At 41.5% G+C, this 23,799-nt stretch overlaps 1 protein-coding gene across 1 annotated transcript in view; it reads right to left on the bottom strand.

The window, feature by feature from the left end:
• Nucleotides 1–23,799, bottom strand: part of LOC110505193 (glycine receptor subunit alpha-4-like) — a 111,035-nt gene that overhangs the window by 25,462 nt on the left and 61,774 nt on the right. The window contains exons 2-5 of the mRNA XM_021584243.2: nucleotides 10,862–10,995; nucleotides 10,235–10,302; nucleotides 6,343–6,566; nucleotides 4,924–5,006 (exon numbers count right to left, since the gene is read on the bottom strand). Of these exons, the coding sequence (XP_021439918.1) occupies nucleotides 4,924–5,006; nucleotides 6,343–6,566; nucleotides 10,235–10,302; nucleotides 10,862–10,995 (509 nt within the window). The remainder of the gene's footprint in view (nucleotides 1–4,923; nucleotides 5,007–6,342; nucleotides 6,567–10,234; nucleotides 10,303–10,861; nucleotides 10,996–23,799) is intronic.

The following is a 23,799-nucleotide window of genomic DNA, read 5'->3' as shown; positions in this document are numbered from 1 at the left end:
AATCCTACTCCTCACACAATTTGTTGAACCTTTCACGGGCCCACGATCTCTCTCCCTCTCTGCTCTGATAAACATGATTCTGCAACTCTCATCTCTCCAGCGTTGCACTTCATCATTTATTTCCTTATAGAATTGCGTGAATGGTTCTGAAGGAAATGCAGCACCCCGTGATAAATTGAAATAAATTAGCTAAAGTTATAGAATTACTGCTGTCTGTTCAGAAATAAATTTAATCATTCAGAATAGCCTACTGCACCATGAGAAGGCCTATAATTTAGCCACAGAGGATCAATAGCTACTTAAAACAAATTGCCTAGCTGTGGATTGTAGCCCAATAACCAGGGAATAGCCTACAGTCGGGAACGCACTACAAATCTGTCAGTGAAAAAACAGCATGCAGACAAAACATGCCTTTCGCAACATTTCAAAAATATTTGAGGGAAAACACAGGTTGGAAAGCAAATGTATCCTGCTGAAAAGAGAAGACTGTATTCTGTAGGCTACCAACATATTTGATAAACTTCCAAATATTGTTTTACAAAGTTAAGCAAGAGAGAGAGAGGCTTATGACGCGAGCCTGTCGGCCATCACCAGCAAGTGAGCTGCTAATCATTGGGGGAGTCAGTGAAACTGGAAAGCATTTTTAGGACTATCATTTCCTCTTCATATTGTAGACTACAATATGTGTCAACACACTATTGATCGATTCAAGACAATGTCGTTTTTATTGATCTCAGATTCTCAGTTTGTCAGTGTCAAAGTAGCCTGCCATTTCGATCATTTGTGCAGTATTAAAAAATATTCTGCTGAAGTCTCTAGTCAGCTAAAATGACGTAGAATTGCATGAAATGTGTTTATAAAAGGCCACATTTTTCCGGACCATAGGCTACTAAACATGTTCCTCATGTGTGCAACTTCTTTAAGTGCCTCTACTCTACTGCTCTATGTCACGACGCAAACACAATAATATGCATGCAATGCTTTATAATAAATGTGGTTTTTTTTGTACCTCAAAAAAGGTGACCCCCCTCTCAATTTCACTTTTTGTTCCGGCACATCCCGATATACAAATAAAGACTGCTAAATAGCTAACAAAATGGCTACATGGAGATGAGCTTTTGTATTTTATTCTTATTTTTGCACTGTTTCTATGCACACTCACATGGCCCTACAAGCTACGCACACTGACAAACACACATACAAACACTCACTCCATCATTTGCTCTCATACACACAACATGCACATACATTTATGCTGACTCTCCACACACCCACTCACATACAATCATCAAATAAGCTGCTGCTTCTCTGTTTATCATATATCCTGATGACTAGTCACCTTACCCTTATACATATCTACCTTTATCGATCCAGTGTCCATGCACATTGTAAATATGGTACTGGAACTGACCCTGTATATAGTATTCTTACTTACTTTATCATGTTTTTCTTATTTACTATTTTTTATATCTTGTGTGTTTTTGTTCTACCTTATTATTTTTAATATAACATTGTTATTGATTACTGCATTGTTGGGGTTAGAGATAGCAAGAAAGGCATTTCACTGTACTTGTGCATGTGACATTAAAGCTTGAAACATTAAAGGGAAACTACACCCCAAAACTGTAATTTTTCCAAGACCTAAATTTTTTTCTCCTGCTGTGGTTCAAACATTGTTGTGGACTTGGAACATCCAATTTGGTTGTTTTTCTATTTAAAACAGTGTGATTTTGAGAGTGAAAACCTGAATAAAATTTGAAAAACAAAATGGAGGAAATGGGATTTGGGAAAAAACTAAACAGAATCAGGCAAAAAAATTAAACACATTTTATAAGGCCCTACATATGCGCAAGTATGCATACACATAATATGCATGCGTACACGAGCACACACGCACCTCAACCCTGTCTATCCTCCCACACCTTTGAAGGCTCTATTTCCCCACACAGGGGTCTGATTACCAGACCATTAAAAATGCACGTAGCATGCATTCATATTTTGGAATAAAACTACTGATGTCTTTCTGGGCCCTTGGGGCCTGTGTAACAAAGACAGAAATTATTCAAGATATTATCCCCTGATCCTTACCAGCAGCCTGAAAACTACATGACCACTAAAATACAATTATCTTGCTCCAGAAGATTTCAGTGTCATTAACATATCCTTCCCTAACAAGCAAGGAGAATATTAATTAATGTCTTCACAAAAGTGACAAAATGTTATCTTTTTCTTCCCAGTTACACACTAATAGGAGTCAAACATCAAATTAATATATTCAAAGTGTGTGGTCAAAGTGTAATTTGTGAGATGTGCTGTCTGGATTTATTTGACGAGATGACCTAGCTAAGGGTAAGTTTTTATGGGTCTGTCCCTGTAAAAAACACATTTAGATGGAGGTCTGAATTGGTCAAGCTTCAGCTTTACTGTCTAACTCTGTCCTGTGGATATACTGTATACATCTACTTACTGACTTAAGGATACCAAATTGGGTCACGAGAACACATGATGGTTTTAAAGATTGTTTGAAGTAGGATATTGCTACAGTACATACTATTTATACATACTAGAGCTCAAGGCATCAAGACTAAGGCTGTCAAACAGCATTGGTCTGGACTTCCATTCTCAGAATTAGCAGACCCCGAAGATATCCCTCTCTTTTTTCCCTCCTTGCTCTCGCCCTCAAATGTGCAGCATTGGCAGTTGGCATAGCGTGTGATAGTTAAACCTTCCTGTTATACCTGTTAAACCTGACATGTCCTCCCCATGCAACCAAGGTGATCACACCCTGGGCGGTGTACTAACACTTGTCAAAACAGAGCTGGCTGTCCCTTCAGAGACACGAAGAGGAGGGCTTATTTTAATCAAAAATGATTAGGACTCCTGTAATGGTCCTGTCAGGTAGTAAACTTGCTGGCTGGCATACTTTTCTATGATGGCCAAGATTTCTCTCCTCAGCTGCTCTCCACACTTTAGGAGGGTAGGTTTAATTGCAAACAACAAATATATTTATCAATCTTTTACCATATTTGGCATTGAAATATGGGTATACCACACAACTTGACATATAATTCATTTCAAATGCCTGCTGCTGGATCTCCCAGCAAGAAATATTTTGTTTTCCGAGCCAGGTTTGCTCCCATTTGGTTCTCCTCTTGCTAGTTATTTTGTTTGGCCTGGCAGAGGTGGAATTAAGCCACCTACGGGGGCGAGAGGTGTGTCATATAATAAAAGGGGACACAAAATTAAAGTTTCATTATTGATATCCTCAAAATTGGATTTGTGGATGCTATCAGTGCTTGGGGCAAGGGGTAGCAAATATACTTTTTTTCACGTTTACATTTTATTTATGTAACAAGGAATGACATGCTATGCACAGACTTTATAGACTAGACATTGTTCTGTTGATATTTTTCATGAATAGATTCCTACATTTGATACACAGCACAGGAATTGCATTACCCTTACACAACATCACTGACAAAGCTAGCCAGGCATTTTGTATTGCTGGGTCGCTAAATCACACAAGTCGGTGTCAGAAAGTCCATCTTTCATTTTATGTATGCACAAGTCCGTCATCTGAGGATGTTTGATAAAAGCAGCAACTCAAAACCTAGCCTGTCACATTTAGGCATTGAATTTAATCTCAATCAATGTCACTCATATGTGGTGATATTACAAAAGTATGTGGACACCCCTTCAAATTAGTGGATTTGGCTATTTCAGCCACACCCGTTGCTGACAGATGTATAAAATTGAGCACACAGCCATGCAATCTCAAAAATTGGCAATAGAATGGCCCATATTGAAAAGCTTAGTGACTTTCAATGTTGCACCGTCATAGGATGCCACCTTTCCAACAAGTCAGTTTGTCAAATTTCTGCCCTGCTATAGCTGCCCTAGTCAACTGTAAGTACTGTTATTGTGAAGTGGAAACGTCTAGGAGCAACAACGGCTCAGCCGTAGTGCATAAAAATTGTCCGTCCTCGGTTGCAACACTCACTGCCGAGTTCCAAACTGCCTCTGCAAGCAACGTCAACACAATAGCTATTTGTTGGGAGCTTCATGAAATGGGTTTCCATGGTCTAAGTCTAAGATCACCATGCGCAATGCCAGGTGTCGGCTGGAGTGGTGTAAAGCTCGCCGCCATTGGACACTGGAGCAGTGGAAACGCGTTCTCTGGAGTGATGAATCACGCTTCACTATTTGTCAATCCGATGGATGAATCTGGATTTGGTGGATGCCAAGAGAACGCTACCTGCCCCAATGCATAGTGCCAACTGTAAAGTTTGGTGAAGGATGGAATAATTTGCTGAGTCTGTTTTTCATGGTTCGGGCCAGGCCCCTTAATTCCAGTGAAGGGAAATCTTAACGCTACAGCATAAAATTACATTCTAGACAATTATGTGTAGTTTAGAGAAGGCCCTTTCCTGTTCCAGCATGATAATGCCCCCGTGTACAGAGCGAAGGGCCATACAGAAATGGTTTGTCAAGATCAGTGCGGAAGAACTTCACTGTCCAGAAAAAATCCATGTCCTCAACCCCATCGAACGCCTTTGGGATGAGTTGGAATGCCGACTACGAGCCAGGCCTAATCGCCCAACATCAGTGCCCGACCTTACTAATACTCTTGTGGCTGAATGGAAGCAAGTCCCCGTGGGCAATGTTCCAACATCTAGTGGAAAGTCTTCCCAGAAGAGTGTTAAGGCTGTTATAGCAGCAAAGGGGGAACCAACTCCATGTTGATGCCCATGATTTTGGCATGAGATGCTCGATGAGCAGGTGTCTTACTTCATTTTGGTAATGCATTGTATCTCTTAAAAAATTTCACAACTTAAAAACAAACGCTCCATTCATAAACTAAAAGCCAGTGTGAAAATGGCTGGGGAGGGAATTAAAAGGAAAATTAGGAAGAAGGAGACTCACAGCTTTCAAGCTGCATGGTACAGGTCTGAATATCCATGGGGAAATTCTTCAAGTCCATAGGGCAGGACAGGATGAGAGTCAGCCTGAGATAGAAAGAGAGAGAGAAAAGAGAGAAGGGAAGTTTTAGGTGAAGGTAAAGAGCAAAGGAGAGCGTGAAAGAAGAGAATTACAACATACAGGGACAAAGAGGCAAAGGAATACAGGTAGAATCAGAAATTCCCCAGGGCAACTTTCTAGGCCCGTTACTTTTTTCAATCTTTACTAATGACATGCCATTGGCCTTAAGTAAAGCCAGTTTGGCTATGTATGTGGATGACTCAACACTCTACATGTCAGCTACTACAGCGAGTGAAATCACTGCAACACTTAACAAAGAGCTGCATTTAGTTTCACAATGGGTGGCAAAGGAATACATTTGTCCTAAATATTTCAAAAACTAAGAGCATTTTATTTGGGACAAATCATTCACTAAACCCTAAGCCTCAACTGAATCATGTAATAAATAATGTGGACATTTAGCAAGTGACTGCCATGGCAGCAGCTAATGGGGTCCTCAATAAATACAAATACAGATGCAAAGGGACTTTGAAATGTGATTGAAAACATACCTAATGCTATGTTGGTACCAATATTTATGGCCTACCCCCTAGATAAACTCTACTATACATTATGGTATGATTTGTGTGTGTTTTCTCCGATTATCAAAAAAGGCAAATTGCAAAGGATGTCATGAGTTACGGTGCCATTTGGTTACAGGGCTTTACTGTAATAGCAAACTAATTGGTAGACACATCCTTCCCTTTATTTATTGCAGCGCTGACGCATTGAGTCTTCAAGGAGCCGTGAGGAAGAGACGGAGCTATTAGGGAGTTTGGGTTTGAAGAGAAGCTGTGTAATTACCTGCTGTAATGCATTGCCCAGAGGAGCGACGAGAGCCACCAGCTCTATGCTACTCGCAGGAGCCTCCATTGCTATTGTGCTGCGATAACGTGCAATACTAGGCCCAAAAATACAATGACGAATGAGCCTTCGAAGCTTCTCTGCGTGTGTAATTTATCCTTAGCTCAGAGAGGTAGCTACGAAAATGTATTTGGACTAGTGTGTGATGACTGTTAGCGAATACATCTGCCATTGAAATCAATATGGCATGCTTAACTGCATATTTTTCAATTCCCTTCATGGGGTCATGAATGTTGATGGAGGAGAGATGTATCAACTCACAGCAGTGTATGGGTTGAGGGGCTAATACAGTATATTGGTATCAAAGTTATCGTAATGAATAAATCACTGGCACCCTTTTTGACCATAGGCAGAATTGAATTGAATAACTCACTAGCTTCCCCTTCGGTCATAGGCAGAATTGTCTTGAATAACTCAATAGCTCTCTCTGTGGTCACAGACCGAATTGCCTCTGCTCACCTGATGCTATATAGTACGCTCCCATCTTGGAATATCCGCAGCAGTTTGTTGTCAGTGGTGACCTCATGAAAGTTAGCCCCCTTCTCGTTAGCGAAGAACAGGTCAGGCTTCCAGATGGAGTCCAACATGGAGGGATCCAGGTCCAAGGAGTTGTCCGGGTACTCCTGGTAAGCCAATCGGGGATCGTTCCATTTTTGCCGTAGGAACACATTGAGCCTGTAGTCCTGTAGATTGACCAAGAAATTGACTCATTGGCATTTCTCAATGAATCTTTTCTCGATTCTTCTCATCGCATCCTCTATCCTCGCCTACTCCTCAAAACGCATAGGAGAAGATGTCAGAAGAGATGAAATTTGGGCCTTCTCCTTGAATGCCGTTGAGAAGGAGGCGAGGTGATGGGATGTGAGGAATTGCAGAAGATACATCGAGGTTGAGCCATGATACTGTTGCCAGGTTTCAATTATTTAATTAGCATGTTTTGTTCATGATAGTCTGTCTAAGAAGTGCGAAGTCTGATTAAATGAATAACCTTTACTGTTGTTAATAATACAAAAGCCAATGCGACAAAGGGAGGCTTATTTTCAATTAGTTATTTGAAATGTAGGGTGTATTTATACTTCGAAAATAATGTGTATCTTGATCAGACTGATTTGAATTATTTATTTTTAGTATTTCCTTTATTGCAGATAGATTGTCAATGAAATTGTCTGCATCACTTCCAGTCCCTCATATATTTTTTGCAAATGTATATATATATATATAAACATACATATACATATACATACCTACACGTACATACACATATAAATACATGTAAATAAATATCTTTAAAATAAAATATTTCCTTTATTACCCTCCAACCCTAAAACCCCTCCCCCAATTGGAGCAAACTAGTGAACAACAAACCTTAGGCCTTTATTTCCAGCTTATTCATACTATATACATTTTATGGTCACAGTCTATTTTACAATGGTTCAATTTTGTTTGTTTTTACTCCTGTCCTTCCTCTACCCTCAACCTTTCCCATCAATTTCTGATGTCCATCCTGTTTGATTTCTATTTGCCATATCTTTCAAACTGTGCTCTTTCAAAAAAAGGTCCGTTCATAAAAAAAAGGTCCGTTCTTAACCGTTCAAAGGTTTCGGGTCACTTAGAAATGTTCTTGTTTTTGAAAGAAAAGCAACTTTTTTGTCCATTAAAACAACATCAAATTGATCAGAAATAGTTTTAAGTTCCTCGGCTTACACATCACGGAAAAACTGAAATGTTTCACCCACACAGACAGCGTGGTGAAGAAGCCGCAACAGCTCCTCTTCAACCTCAGGAGACTGAAGAAATTTGGCTTGTCACCAAAAACACCCGTAAACTTTTACAGATGCACAATCGAGAGCATCCTGTCGCACTGTATTGCCTAGTACGGCAACTGCTCCTCCCACAACCGCAAGGCTCTCCAGAGGGTAGTGAGGTCTCCACCGGGAGCAAACTACCTGCCCTCCAGGACACCAACACTACCCGATGTCACAGGAAGGCCAAAAAGACCACCCGAGCCACTGACTCTTCACCCCGCTATCATCCAGAAGGCTAGGTCAGTACAGGTGCATAAAAGCTGGGACCGAGAGACTGAAAAACAGCTTCTATCTCAAGGCCATCAGACTGTTAAACAGCCATCAATAACATTGAGTGGCTGCTGCCAACATACTGACTAGCCACTATCTCTAGCCACTTTAATAATTCAAAATCGGATGTAAGAAATGTATCACTAGTCACTTTAAACAATGGCACTTTATATAATGTTTACAAACCCTACATTACTCATCTCATATGTATATACTGTACTATACCATCTACTGCATCTTGCCTATGCCATTAGGCCATCGCTCATCCATATATTTACATGTACATATTCTTATTCATTCCTTGACACTTGTGTGTATAAGGTAGTTGTTGTGAAATTGTTAGATTACTTGTTAGATACTGCATGGACAGAACTAGAAGCACAAGCATTTCACTACGCTCGCATTAACATCTGCTAACCATGTGTATGTGATCAATCAAATTTGATTTGATTTGAAATACAGTGTAGACATTGTTAATCTTGTAAATGACTATTGTAGCTGGAAACAGCTGATTGTTTATGGAATATCTACATAGCAGAGGCACATAATCAGCAACCATCACTCCTGCGTTCCAATGACACGTTGTGTTAGCTAATCCAAGTTGATCATTTTGAAAGGCTAATTGATCATTCGAAAATCCTTTTGCAATTATGTTAGCACAGCTGAAAAATGTTGTTCTGATTAAAGAAGCAATAAAACTGGCCTTTAGACTAGTTAGAGCATCAGCATTTGTGGGTTCGATTACAGGCTTAAAATGGCCAGAAACAAAGAACTTACTTCTGAAACTCGTCAGTCTATTCTTGTTCTGAGAAATGAAGGCTATTCCATGCGAGATATTGCCAAGAAAATGAAGATCTCGTACTATGCTGTGTACTACTCCCTTCACAGAACAGCACAAACTGACTCTAACCAGAATAGAAAGAGGAGAGAGAGGCCTTGGTGCACAACTGAGCAAGAGGACGAGTACATTAGAGTGTCTACACTGCCCGCATTGCATCACGTCCAATGGCAGCATCCAAACTCAAGAATCGCCGAGGTTCAATTCTTGAGGGCTGATGCGCTTGTTCATTCTACCTTGTGAATGAAAATAATGAGGGAAAAAATGTAGATTTCAATAGGTTTTTGGTGTAGCAGGTAAAACGTCACATTGACACAATGCTGGTGGCAACGTGTGTACTGTAGCAGACTTGTTAGCATGGGATGTTAATTGCTTAATTATCTCAGGAACCACACCTGTGTGGAAGCACCTGCTTTCAATATACGTTGTACCCCTCATTTACTCAAGTGTTTCCTTTATTTTAGCAGTTATCTTTAGTGCAGGTTGAGGTACCAGATTCTGGCTTAATCCAAGTATTGTTCAGTGCCTGTTGAAATGACAAATATCAGCTTTGTGGGAAGCAAAATTAACAGCTGTTTTGAAATTGGGTCGACAAAAAGTACGTCCTCATTTAGTCACGGTAGTTATTCAAGTAAATAATTCTAGTAAATGCTCATGGTAATGAGAGACTCTGTGGCTGTGTTCTTCCCTGGCAGTTTTCAACTGTCTGTCTCCGTTCCCATGAGGTATCACAAATACACTAAGGACAGCACAACAAACACTGGGCCACAGCATCCAGTGACATCATTAGTGTCCTCTCTGTCCACGCTGAACTAACCTGGGGTCAAGCCCTCAGGGCCCAAATATCTTTTAACAGCTCACTGCTACAATCTACTGACCAAGCACTTTCCCCAATTCTTCATTTTAATTGCAGAGTGGACTGTTCATTATCAGAACATCACTGACCCACTGTTCTCTGAAGATTGCTCTGATAGGCTCGAGGAAATAAAGGGAGAGAGGTGAGGGAATTGCTCCAATACTGAGCAGGCCAAAGGTTAGGAATGAACAGGTATCATATTAACTGGAGGAGAGCGTTCAGATTTCTCTTTTGTAAATTCTGGGATTTAGCTAGTGTAAACCTGCTCAAATATGATCCTTATCAAGGTAATTCATGATTATACTGAAAAACGAGACTGGCTTAGGGTTATCATGATTCCTGGATAATTATGGTATTTTGTTTAATGTGTATATTCATTTCAACATTTCATTTCACCTTTCTTTTTTATAGGTTTGTGTCTGAGATGAATCTCTTTTGCAAGAGAGACCTGTTCCGGACAGCAGTAGTCGGCAACATATTCAATGATTAAGCTTGAAAATGAATGGATTCCAATTCCAGGATGTTAATTGACTACGGAAATTCAATGAACTCATTTGACTTTTCTCAGACGTGTTTTCTCACCATAGTCGTTTCTGTGATGGACCCAAAGCTGTTGATGAAGATATTGCAGGTGACATTCACAGGCGGACCTGAAAAAGAACCAAAATAAAATCCATCACTCCGTATATGGAATAATCCTTTCACTGTTTTGACCTGCTGTAAAAAGGTTTCAGAAAGATTATTTTTAAATATTTGAATGACACTGGTTTTTGTATGTGCAAGAAGTGGAGAGTGTCTTGTTGTCACCTCTATGATGTTGAGCAAGTATGAAATGTGTACGACACTATTGTAGATGGGTTATGGTGGGGAACGACTGCTGTAGTAGTGTGTACTGATTCCAGTGGCTCTCTAGTACGGAATACTGTGTCTCTCCTGTCGCTTTACAAGTTGAAAAACTAGGCATGAATCACTTTGTTTAACTTTTCAACAGAGAACTAGGCTAACAAAAAATGCATCACATTGGTATATGGAATTCGAAGTTAGGCAACCACATGGAATGTGCAGTTCCAAGCTTCCTATCCATTCCTACAGGTAAGTCCTGTCTTACTTTTTTTTTTACCGGTGGCTGTCTGCTTGCATTAATTTAGTGAAGTTTCAGTATTTTTTATGGGAGCTGTGGCCTACTTCTGAACATACTTTTTGACGTACCTTTGAAGTTGGGTCTGATGCGAGCGTCATAGCCAGACCTTTTCCCCATGAGCTTGTCCAGGAAGTCAGACGGCGACTGCGAGGAGGGGACTGTCCTACTGGGGGACTTTATCTCCTCTTTACAGGAGCCCAGTCTGAAGAAAAACAAAGACAAAGAAAGAGAGGAGAGGAGAGAAAGCGAGGGAGGAAGAAGCAATAGTTAGAAAACAAGAAACTTTGACCGGTATCAGTGGAATACATAGGGAGAGAACAACAAGGATTTAAATGACTTTTGCACAGCCACCCCCGAAAACCCATCTAATTTCACATGATGTTCGGGACATATTGTGTTTAATAGAACCTACCCACTGGGAACACACTGGTTGTTTCAACGTAATTTGTCAACATATTGTGACGTCGAATCAACATGGAAAATACATTGGATTTGAAAAAATAAATCAACCAGTACTGTTGTCATCTCACTTCAACCAACGTTTCAAACATTGAAATTAGGGTAATACTTCAACTTAAATATGTGGACTTAACTTGACTAACAGGATGTTACATCAATCTATACTGAAGTAAAATACAAACGCAAGATGCAACAATTTCTAAGATTTCACTGATTTACAGTTCATATCAGTCAATTATAATACAGTTATTCGGCACTAATCTATAGATTTCACATGTTTGAGAATTGATCATAGACACCTTAAAAGAAATGGATCTCAGGATATCGTCACGGTATTTCAGTCCATTATAATTGCCATCGATAGAATGCAAATGTGTTCGATGTCCGTAGCTTATGCCTGCCCATACCATAATCCCACCGCTACCATGGGGGCACTCGGTTCACAACATTGACATCAGCAAACCGCAAACCGCATGCCCATGTAACAGTATAACTTTAGACCGTCCCCTCGCCCATACCCGGGCGCGAACCAAGGACCCTCTGCACACATCAACAACAGTCACCCACGAAGCATCGTTACCCATCGCTCCACAAAAGCCACGGCCCTTGCAGAGCAAGGGGAACTACTACTTCAAGGTCTCAGAGCAAGTGACGTCACCGGTTGAAACGCTATTTAGCCAATTGCACGCTCCCTTTAAAACTTGACACATCTGTGGCATTGTTTTGTGTGACAGAATTGCACATTTTAGAATGGCTTTTTATTGTCTGCAGCACAATGTGCAACTGTGTAATGATCATGCTGTTTAATCAGCTTCTTGATATGCCACCTGTCAGGTGGATGGATTATCTTGGCAAAGGAGAAATGCTCAAAATTTGTGCAAACATTTTAGAGAAATAATGTTTTTGTTGCTTATGGAACATTTTGGGGATCTTATATTTCAGATCATGAAACATGGGACCAACACTTTAAATATTTTTGTTCAGTAAAAGTTCAACATAATTATCAGAACTATGTATGCACTGAAATTGTGTTAAATTACACAAGTAAATATATTTCTCTGCCCTCAACCGCATGACTCTCCAGAGGGTGGTGCCCAACACATTACTGGGGGCACGCTGCCTGCAGCAACCGGTGTCAACGGAAGGCCAAGAAGGACATTAAAGACCTCTGCCACCTGAGCCATGGACTGTTCACTCGGCGACCGTCCGACAGACGGAGACAGTACAGGTGCTAAGACCGAGAGACTAAAAAACAACTTCTATTACCAGGCCATCAGACTATTGAATAGCCATCACTAGCAGTCTACCAGGTGATGCACACTCACTCACACAAAACACACACACAAGTTATCACACACACACACCTCATACTCACAAACACACGCACATACACACACACTCACAGACACACTCACACACACAGTAAAAGCTGCTGTCCCATTCTATAGAGACAATGAACCACCGGTCACTGTGGTTCACTGTTTATACACACTGCATATGTATTTCTACACTGGATTCTTGACATAGCTGACTCTAATAAATCTACTGCTATACATATAATTCTTAGCTGATCTTACTGTATACAAATTGTGTATAGGTTGGCAGGTTCATTCCGCCGTTCTTGATTTCTTGTATTCTTTTTTTTCTTGCATTTTTTTGGTTTGACATTTTGCTGCATTGTTAGGAGACAGAGGTCACAGCTGAAAACGGTAGAATACCACTACTCTAACTTTCCTTACACAATAGCGGTGCGTGGGTAAAATCACTGCGGAAGACAAGCCAGAGAAAAGCCATATTACAACAGTATGTGTTGTGATAATTGCATAGTTTGCTCCATAACCTGTTAGTTCATATGAATTGATAAATAATGTAGGCCTAAGGCCAAGACAATAAGAAGACACAGTGGCAGAATAAATTCAGCCACATCTTTGTTTCATCACAAAACCAGAGATCAACCTCTGTCCAGTAAAGTCCCCAAAGCATATTGCATGTAACAAACAGTTACATGACCTACAGCATTGTCAAGCAAGTTCATGTTTCCAACATTTTCTCACTATTTTCTCACTACTACACGATGGGAAAAGGACATCCCGGCCGGCCAAACCCTCCCCTAACTTGGATGACGCTGGGCCAATTGTGCTTCGCCTCATGAGTCTACCGGTCGCGCAGGTATCAATGCAGTTTGCACTGCGATGCAGTGTCTTAGACTGCTCTGCCACTCGGCAGGCTCCATCCACAAAGTTTTTAATGCTTATCAATTGACTTGCACAAAGTTTCAAAATAATAAAATACTACACAGGACTCTTAAAGAATTTCATTTAAATGTTAATTGTATTTTTTGAACACAAAAATAATGAGAAAATATGGAAAAATCAATCATGAAATGTTAATTACATAGAGCAGCCAGTGTAATCATCTGCCAGAGAGTAGCCCCAATCGGCCCGAGCCCCAAGTAATACATTTGGGCCAGATAACTCACACTGGAATCGGCCCGAGCTCAATCCCACATCCTAGCCATAAGTAATACTGCCGAAGGCGGCCCAGAATCGGGCCACATGATGTCAGCCGAGTCTGACTCTCAGCCGAGTGCCCTGACTCTCAGCCGGAATCGGCACAGATCCACTGTGCTAGCTGGGTTGTGCCTGTATCCACATTCAATCTAGTATCCCTAGAGAATTGATGTTGATCATCTGTTGTTGTCTGCTTGATTTACAACAGGGTCTCATTCGTTTTATCAGAGAAAGTATTAAGGTAATATGTTCACGTTTCCATATGTTTTTGTACCTCGGATTGGACACCTAGTCTACTGTGCACAATTGTGTAGGATAGACTATTGTGCAACACCCAACGCTATTCCTATTAATTATTCTGGATATAATGACAACAGATTACATAGCCTAGTGGGCTTTTTCACAAAATTATCTGGTAATAAAATAACATGATATATACAATTTTAAACAATACAAGGGGCTTGAAGTAGCCTCCATGAATATGGAGCTCAGAAATTAAATTACTGAAATAGGCCTACCTTGAAAATCAGACATTTCCTCAATTTTGTGCTTGAAACGTAGTTGTAATTATTGTTAACAATTTCAAAGTCTTCCTGCTTCCTTATAATTTTTCCGTGATTTAATTTTGTTTTCGATTGTTTCCTGCGCTTCAATTGAAGAGTGTTGCACTACCCTGTTGCGGTAAAACTATGTGCAGTTATTATGAGGATGACAACATTTGTTGGCTTCATCTTGGCTTTCAAATCTTTCCAATAAAAAAGGAACCTGGTTTTTGGTTACTTTATCATTATAAAAACTGCGATGGTGAGATTAAAATGGTGAGATTAATGCTAACGTTGTTGGCTTTATTATGTGTCTCTGCTTCGGGACACTTAGGCTACAGAACAATTGCCATGCACGCATCCAATCTGTTTAGTAAGGCAATGTCCACATTATACCCACATATTTTACAATGTAATAATCATTTTGATATCAATGCATGGCCTAAAAAATGTATTATTCTGAAATTGGTAATGGCCTACCTTTTTTTTACCTCAATATTATTGAAAATTACAATGAAATGCTTGAAAAAGTCCCTGAAAGTCCTTGAATACATTGAGTTTTGGGCCAATTTGCATATATTAACTTTTATTCCTCTAAGTACATGTGCATGTACATCCTTTTTATTTTAGTTTCAAACCATTTAGAAATGTTGATCCCAATTTCACACATTGGCCTCATTATTCATAGAAAGACCCATATGAAGGATGGTTGGTTGATTTCAAATGTAATCTACAAGTTATGTTGTATTCACTTCTCCATCTCAACCACAAATCTAATTTGAAGAGAAGGACTAAATCAAATCAAGCTTTATTGCAGTGCCTTCAGAAAGTATTCTTACCCCTTGACTTTTTCCACATTTTGTTGTGTTACAGCCTGAATTTATTGATTAAATTGATAAAATGTATTGTTCTCTCACCCATCTACACAAAATACCCCATAATCACGAAGTGAAAACAGTTTTAGCAAAAAAATAAACAAAAATAAACATAAATATCTCATTTACATAAGTACTCACACCCTTGTAGAAGCACCTTAGGCAGCGATTAGAGCTGTGAGTCTTTCTGGGTAAGAGTATTCCACACCTGGATTGTGCAACACATGCCCATTATTATTTTCAAAATTCTTTGTCAAATTGTTGATCATTGCTATACAACCATTTTCAGGTCTTGCCATAGATTTTGAAGTAAATTTAAGTCAAAACTGTAACTCGACTACTCAGAAACATTGTTCTGTGTAGATTTTGCCTTGCATTTTAGGTTATTGTCCTGCTGAAAGGTGAATTAAACCAGGTTTTCCTCTGGGATTTTTCCTGTCCTTAGCTCCATTCCGTTTATTTTTTATCCTGAAAAACTTCCCAGTCCTTAATGATTACAAGCATACCCATAACATGATGCAGCCCCCATTATGCAGCCACTGCTATACTCTGTCAATTAGGTTAGTACTGTGGAGTAATTACAATGTGTTCATCCGTCTTCAGTTCTCTCCTATCGCAGCCATTAAACTCTGTCACTGCTTTAAAGTCACATTTGGCCTCATGGTGAAATCCCTGAGCGGTTTCCTTCCTTACTGGAAACTGAGTTAGTAAGGATACTGTACCTGTATCTTTGTAGGGTGTACACCATCCAAAGTGTAATTAATAACTTCACCATGCTCCACTGGAACGAGCTGCAAAAAAACCACTCAAACTGGACCGTTTTATCTCCATCTTCATTCAAAGACTCGGTCATAAACACTCTTACTGACAGTTGTGGCTGCTTCCCGTATTGTTGTAGCGTGTTTTGTGCTGCTACCATGTTGTGCTGCTGCCATGTTGTGTCGCTGCCATGCTGTGTTTTCATGTGTTGCTGCCATGCTATGTTGTTGTCTTAGGTCTCTTTATGTAGTGTTGTGGTGTCTCTCTTGTCGTGATGTGTGTTTTGTCTTATATTGTTATTACATTTTTTATTTTTAATCCTCCGTCCCAGCAGGACGCCATTTGCCTTTTGGTAGGCCGTCACTGTGAGTAAGAATTTGTTCTTAACTGACTTGCCTAATTAAATAAAGGTTAAATAAAAAAACAATTATTCAGTGTCTGCTTTATTTTTATTTTTTATTACTAATCTACCAATAGGTGCCCTTCTTTGCGAGGCATTTCTCTATGTGGTTTAATCTGTATTTGAAGTTCACTGCTCGACTGAAGGACCTTGTATGTGTGAGGAACAGAGATGAGGTATTCATTCAAAAATAATGTTAAACACGATTGCACACAGAGGGAATCCATGCAACTTATTATGTGACTTGCTAAGCACATTTTAACTCCTGAACCTATTTAGGCTTGCCTTAACAAAGGGGTTTCAGATTTGAGGAACATTATTCCCTTTGGCATCATGTGTGTAGGCCAGTGACAACAATGTTATCAATTTTTAATTCAGCCTGTAACACAACAAAATGTGGAAAAAGTGAAGGTGTGTGAATACTTTCTGAAGGCACTGTATATTATGAAAAACATGATTTTGGTACAGTATCCTATTTATAAGGCTAATGGCAACTACTTTTAAACTTCTAAAGATCCAATCAACCATGGACGAATAATGGTATGTATAACTAGCTTCACGTTGAAATGATGGTTTCCTTTTGGCAAATCAGATGTCAATGAGGCCTACATCAACCCAACCTCACTCAGCATTTACTTTCATTTACCTTCAACCTGTTAGTCGGGTTAATAATAAAAAATGGGATGTAATAAATGTATCACTAGTCACTTTAAACAATGCCACTTTATATAATGTTTACATACCCAACATTACTCATATACCATCTACTGCATCTTGCCTATGCCGTTCGGCCATCGCTCATCCATATATTTACATGTACATATTCTTATTCATTCCTTTACACTTGTGTGTATAAGGTAGTTGTTGTGAAATTGTTAGATTACTTGTTAGATATTACTGCATGGTCGGAACTAGAAGCACAAGCATTTTGCTACACTCACATTAACATCTGCTAACCATGTGTATGTGACCAAATCAAATTTGATTTGATTTGATTTAAACTTCAACTTAAATACATTGACTTAAAGTTGCTAGAGATTTGAGTCAGTATGTTGGCAGCAGCCACTCAATGTTAGTGATGGCTGTTTAACAGTCTGATGGCCTTGAGATAGAAGCTGCTTTTCAGTCTCTCGGTCCCAGCTTTGATGCAACTGTACTGACCTAGCCTTCTGGATGATAATGGGGTGAACAGGCAGTGGCTCGGGTGGTGTAGGCGTCTTGGAGGGAAGATAGTTTTCCCCCGGTGATGTGTTGTGCAGACCTCACTACCCTCTGGAGAGCCTTGCGGTTGTGGGCGGAGCAGTTGCCGTACCAGGCGGTGATACAGCCCGACAGGATACTCTCGATTGTGCATCTGTAAAAGTCTGTGAGTGTTTTTGGTGACAAGCTGAATTTCTTCAGCCTCCTGAGGTTGAAGAGGCGCTGCCTTCTTCACCACGCTGTCTGTGTGGGTGGACCATTTCTGTTTGTCCGTGATGTGTAAGCCGAGGAACTTAAAACTTTCCTCCTTCTCCACTAATGTCCCGTCGATGTGGATAAGGGGGTGCTCCTTCTGCAAGATCATCTCTTTTGTTTTGTTGACGTTGAGTGTGACGTTGAGTTGTTTTCCTGACACCACACTCCGAGGGCCGTCACCTCCTCCCTGTAGTCCCTCTCGTCGTTGTTGGTAATCAAGCCTACCACTGTAGTGTCGTCTGCAAACTTGATGATTGAGTTGGAGGCTTGCATGGCCGCGCAGTCACGGGTGAACATGGAGTACAGGAGAGGGCTGAGAATGCACCCTTGTGGGGCCCCAGTATTGAGGATCAGCGAGTTGGAGATGTTGTTTCCTACCCTCACCACCTGGGGGTGGCCCATCAGAAAGTCCAGGACCCAGTTGCACAGGGAGGGGTCAAGACCCAGGGTCTCGAAATTAATGACGAGTTTGGAGGGTACTGTGGTGTTAAATGCTAAGCTGTAGTCGATGAACAGCTTTCTTACATAGGTATTCCTCTTATCCAGATGGGTTAGGGCAGTGGGCAGTGTGATTGCGTCGTCTGTGGACCTATTAGGGCGGTAAATAAATTGGAGTGAGTCTTTAATATGTCTGTAAACACACCAGCTAGCTGGTCTGCACATGCTCTGAGGACGTGGCTAGGGATGCAGTCTGGGCCTGCAGCATTGTGAGGGTTAACACGTTTAAATGTTTTCCTCAAGTTGGCTGTGTGAAGGAGAGCCCGCAGGTTTTGGTAACGGGCCGTGTCGGTGGCACTGTATTGTCTTCAAAGCGAGCGAAGAAGTTGTTTAATTTACCTGGGAGCAAGACATCGGGGTTTTCTTTTTGTAGTCCGTGATTGACTGTAGACCCTGCCACATTTCTCTCGTGTCTGAGCCATTGAATTGCAACTCTACTTTGTCTCTATACTGACGCTTAGCTTGTTTGATTGCCTTGCGGAGGGAATAGCTACACTGTTTGTATTCCGTCATGTTTCCGGGTCGCCTTGCCGTGATTAAAAGCAGTGGTTTGCGCTTTCAGTTTTGCGCAAATGCTGCCATCAATCCACAGTTTCTGGTTGGGGAAGGTTTTAATAGTCGCGGTTGGTACAACATCACCAATGCACTTGCTAATAAACTCACTCACCGAATCATGTTGTTCGACGCTATCCGGAACATATCCCAGTACATGTGATCGAAGCAATCTTGAAGCGTGGAATCAGATTGAACGGACCAGCGTTGAACAGACTTGATCACGGGTGTTTCCTGTTTAAGTTTCTGTCTATAGGCTGGGAGCTACAAAATGTAGTCGTGGTCAGATTTGCCGAAAGGAGGGCGAGGGATGGCTTTGTATGCGTCGCGGAAGTTAGAATTTTCCCAACCCGAGTCGCGCATTCGTTATGCTGATAAAATTTAAGGAGCCTTGTTTTCAGACCCTAATTTCAATGTTTACAACGCTGGCCGAAATGAGAGGAAAACAGTACTGGTTGATTACTTTTTAAAATCCAATCTATTTCACATATAGATTCCATGTCACAATACGTTGACAAATTACATTAAAACAATGTTGATTCAGCCAGTTTGTGCCCAGCGGGTAACTACAGCGAGGCTGCAATGTACCTCCACAGCCAACCCCACCTCCTCTCTCACTGTGTACTCCTGCCTGGTTTAGCAGAAGTGGGGCTTGACAGATTGATGGCTCAATTGAAATGCTGTGAATGTCACACCAAGGGAGGAAGGCTTTTGATTCCGGCTCCAGCATGGCTTGCAGTCTGCCACTGACAGGCACGATAGGCCAAAGAGAGAATAGAGGGGGAGAGAGCGGTTTCGGAGCCCACAGGCCCTGGCTTGTGTGATGGATCTCTCCTGGCTGGCGTGCCGCTGATTTCTCCCCATGCTTTTGATGCAATTGTTAGAGGATCGGTCATGACCCGGGATCCCTCCTGTGAAGTATGGACGGCTATCCCACCCCAATTCCCTCCCTGAGGCTCCCTGTGTGCTGTCTGGCCTGTGTAACCTGGGTCGTGAATATCCAAACAGACGGATCACAAAGTCTCTGAACTGTACTTGTCTGCTGCTGCTGAGTCCCATAGACTCTTTGAAGCTTTCAAGCACACAGGGTTGTGACCGACTAGTGTTCAAAACCTGTAATTAATATGGAGTTGGTCCCCCTGTTGCTGCTATAACAGTCTCCACTCTTCTGGGGAGGCTTTCCACAAGATGTTGGAACATTGCTGCTGGGACTTCCATTCAGCCACACGCATTAGTGAGGTCGAGCACTGATATTGGACGACTAGGCATGGCTCGCAGTCTTCGTTTCAAAGATGTTTCGATGGGATTGAGGGTTGCACGTCAGTCAAGTTCTTCCACACCGATCTCTACAAACCATTTTTGTATGGACCTCGCTTTGTGCACAGGGACATTGTCATGCTGAAACAGGAAAGGGCCTTCCCCAAACTGTTACCACAAAGTTGGAAGCACAGAATCATCTAGAATGTAAATGTAGGGTGTAAAGTTAATATTTCCCTGTTCTGGAACTAAGGAGCCAGACAATTATTCCTCCTTCACCAAACTTTACAGTTGACACTATGCAATGGGGAAGGTTGCGTTCTCCTGGCATCCGGCAAAACTCAGATTCATCAGTCGGACTGCCAGATGGTGAAGTGTGATTCATCACCCCAGAAAACATGTTTCCACTGCTCCAGAGTCCATTGGCGGCAAGCTTTACACCACTCCAGCCGACAATTGGAATTGCGCATGGTGATCTTAGGCTTGTGTGCGTGCGGCTGCTCGGCCATGGAAACCCATTTCATGAAGCTCCCGACGAACAGTTCTTGTGCTGACGTTGCTTGCAGAGGCAGTTTGGAACTTGGTAGTAAGTGTTGCAACCGAGGACAGACAATATTTACATGCTTCAGCAGTTGGCGGTCCCGTTCCTTGAGCTTGTGTGAGCCTTTGCTGCTCCTAGATGTTTCCACATCACAATAACAGCACTTACAGTTGACAGAAACAGCTCTAGCAGGGCAGATATTTGACGAACTGACTTGTTGGAAAGGTGGCATCCTATGACGGTGCCACGTTGAAAGTCACTGAGCACATCTATAAGGCCATTCTACTGCCAATGTTTGTCTATGGAGACTGCATTGCTGTGTGCTCATTTCGTCAAATCCACTAATTTGAAGGGGTGTCCACATACTTTTGTTAATACAGTACCAGTCAAAAGTATTGACACGTTGAAGGGTTTCTCATTATTTTTACTATTTTCTACATTGTAGAATAATAGTGAAGACATCAAAACTATGAAATAACACATATGGAATCATGTAGTAACCAAAAAAGTGTAAAACAAATCTAAATATATTTAGATTTTAGATTCTTCAAAGAGCCACTCTAAACGGCTCTCTATCCACCGGATGTGTACCAAACTCACTAAAAGTGGCAAACTCACTAAAAAGCCTCTCTAGAAAAAGCCAAACCTTGACAGAGAAAATACTTAAAAAACTAAATCGGCCTATAACGAATCCACCATTCCTTTCAATTTTTTTTTAGAAAAAGCTGTTGCGCAGCAACTCACTGCCTTCCTGAAGACAAACAATGTATACAAAATGCTTCAGTCTGGTTTTAGACCCCATGATAGCACTGAGACTGCACTTGTGAAGGTGGTAAATGACCTGTCCTCGTGCTCCTAGACCTAGTGCTGCTTTTGATACCATCGAACACCACATTCTTTTGTGGTCTACACGGACAAGTTCTGGCCTGGTTTAGATCTTATCTGTCGGAAAGATATCAGTTTTTCTCTGTGAATGGTTTGTCCTCAGACAAATCAACTGTACATTTCGGTGTTCCTCAAGGTTCCGTTTTAGGACCACTATTGTTTTCACTATATATTTTACCTCTTGGGGATGTCATTCGAAAACATAATGTTAACTTTCACTGCTAAGCGGATGACACACAACTGTACAAAATTGCCCTCGCTAGAAGCCTGTGTTTCAGACATAAGGAAGTGGATGGCTGCAAGCTTTCTACTTTTAAACTCAGACAAAATGGAGATGCTTGTTCTAGGTCCCAAGAAACAAAGAGATCTTCTGTTGAATCTGACAATTAATATTGATGGTTGCACAGTCGTCTCAAATAAAACTGTGAAGGACCTCAGGGTTACTCTGGACCCTGATCTCTCTTTTGACGAACATATCAAGACTGTTTCAAGGACAGCTTTTTTCCATCTAGGTAACATTGCAAAAATCAGACATTTTCTTTTAAAAAATGATGCAGAAAAATGTATCCATGCTTTTGTTACTTCTAGGTTAGACTACTGCAATGGTCTACTTTCCGGCTACCCGGATAAAGCACTAAATAAACTTCAGTTAGTGCTAAATACGCCTGCTAGAATCCTGACTAGAACCAAAAAATTTGATCATATTACTCCAGCGCTAGCCTCCTTACACTGTCTTCCTGTTAAGGCAAGGGCTGATTTCAAGGTTTTACTGCTAACCTACAAAACATTACAAGGGCTTGCTCCTACTTATCTTTCCGATTTGGTCCTGCCGTACATACCTACACGTACGCTGTGGTAACAAGACGCAGGCCTCCTAATTGTCCCTAGAATTTCTAAGCACACAGCTGGAGGCAGAGCTTTCTCCAATAAAGCCCAATTTTTATGGAATGGTCTGCCTACCCATGTGAGAGACGTAGACTCGGTCTCAACCTTTAAGTCTTTACTGAAGACTCATCTCTTCAGTGGGTCATATGATTGAGTGTAGTCTGGCCCATGAGTGTGAAGGTGAACGGAAAGGCTCTGGAGCAACAAACCGCCCTTGCTGTCTCCGCCTGGCCGGTTCCCCTCTCTCCACTGGGATTCTCTGCCTCTAACCTTATTACGGGGAGGGGGGGGGGGGGGGGGGGTCACTGACTGGTGCTCTTTCATGTCGTCCCTAGGAGGGATGCGTCACTTTGAGTCACTGACGTGATCTTCCTGTCTGGGTTGGCGCCCTCCCTTTAGGTTGTGCCGTGGCGGAGATTGTTTGTGGGCTATACTCGGCCTTGTCTCAGGATGGTAAGTTGGTGGTTGAAGATATCCCTCTAGTGGTGTGGGGGCTGTGCTTTGGCAAAGTGGGTGGGGTTATATCCTTCCTGTTTGGCCCTGTCCGGGGGTATCATCGGATGGGGCCACAGTGTCTCCTGACTCCTCCTGTCTCAGCCTCCAGTATTTATGCTGCAATAGTTTATGTGTCGGGGGGCTAGGGTCAGTTTGTTATATCTGGAGTACTTCTCCTGTTTTATCCGGTGTCCTGTGTCAATTTAAGTATGTTCTCTCTAATTCTCTCTCTCTCTTTCCCTCTTTCTTTCTCTCTCGGAGGACCTGAGCAATAGGACCATACCTCAGGACTACCTGGCATGATGACTCCTTGCTGTCCCGAGTCCACCTGGCCGTGCTGCTGCTTCAGTTTCACCTGTTCTGCCTGCGGCTATGGAACCCTGACCTGTTCACCGGACGTGCTACCTGTCCTTGACCTGCTGTTTTCAACTCTCTAGAGACAGCAGTAGTGGTAGAGATACTCTTAATGATCGGCTATGAAAAACCAATTGACATTTACTCCTGAGGTGCTGACTTGCTGCACCCTCGACAACTACTGTGATTATTATTATTTGACCATGCTGGTCATTTATGAACATTTGAACATCTTGGCCATGTTCTGTTGTAATCTCCACCCGGCACAGCCAGAAGAGGACTGGCCACCCCTCAAAGCCTGGTTTCTCTCTAGGTTTCTTCCTAGGTTTTGGCCTTTCTAGGGAGTTTTTCCTAGCCGCCGTGCTTCTACACCTGCATTGCTTGCTGTTTGGGGTTTTAGGCTGGGTTTCTGTACAGCACTTTGAGATATCAGCTGATGTAAGAAGGGCTATGTAAATACATTTGATTTGATTTGATTTGCCTTGATGACAGCTTTGCACACTCTTGGCATTCTCTCAACCAGCTTCACCTGGTATTAA

The sequence above is a fragment of the Oncorhynchus mykiss genome, chromosome 31, assembly GCF_013265735.2.
Source record: "Oncorhynchus mykiss isolate Arlee chromosome 31, USDA_OmykA_1.1, whole genome shotgun sequence".
Lineage (NCBI taxonomy): Eukaryota > Metazoa > Chordata > Actinopteri > Salmoniformes > Salmonidae > Oncorhynchus > Oncorhynchus mykiss.
The sequence above is the reverse complement of the archived record's forward strand: the minus strand, read 5'-3'. Positions and strand labels throughout refer to the sequence as shown.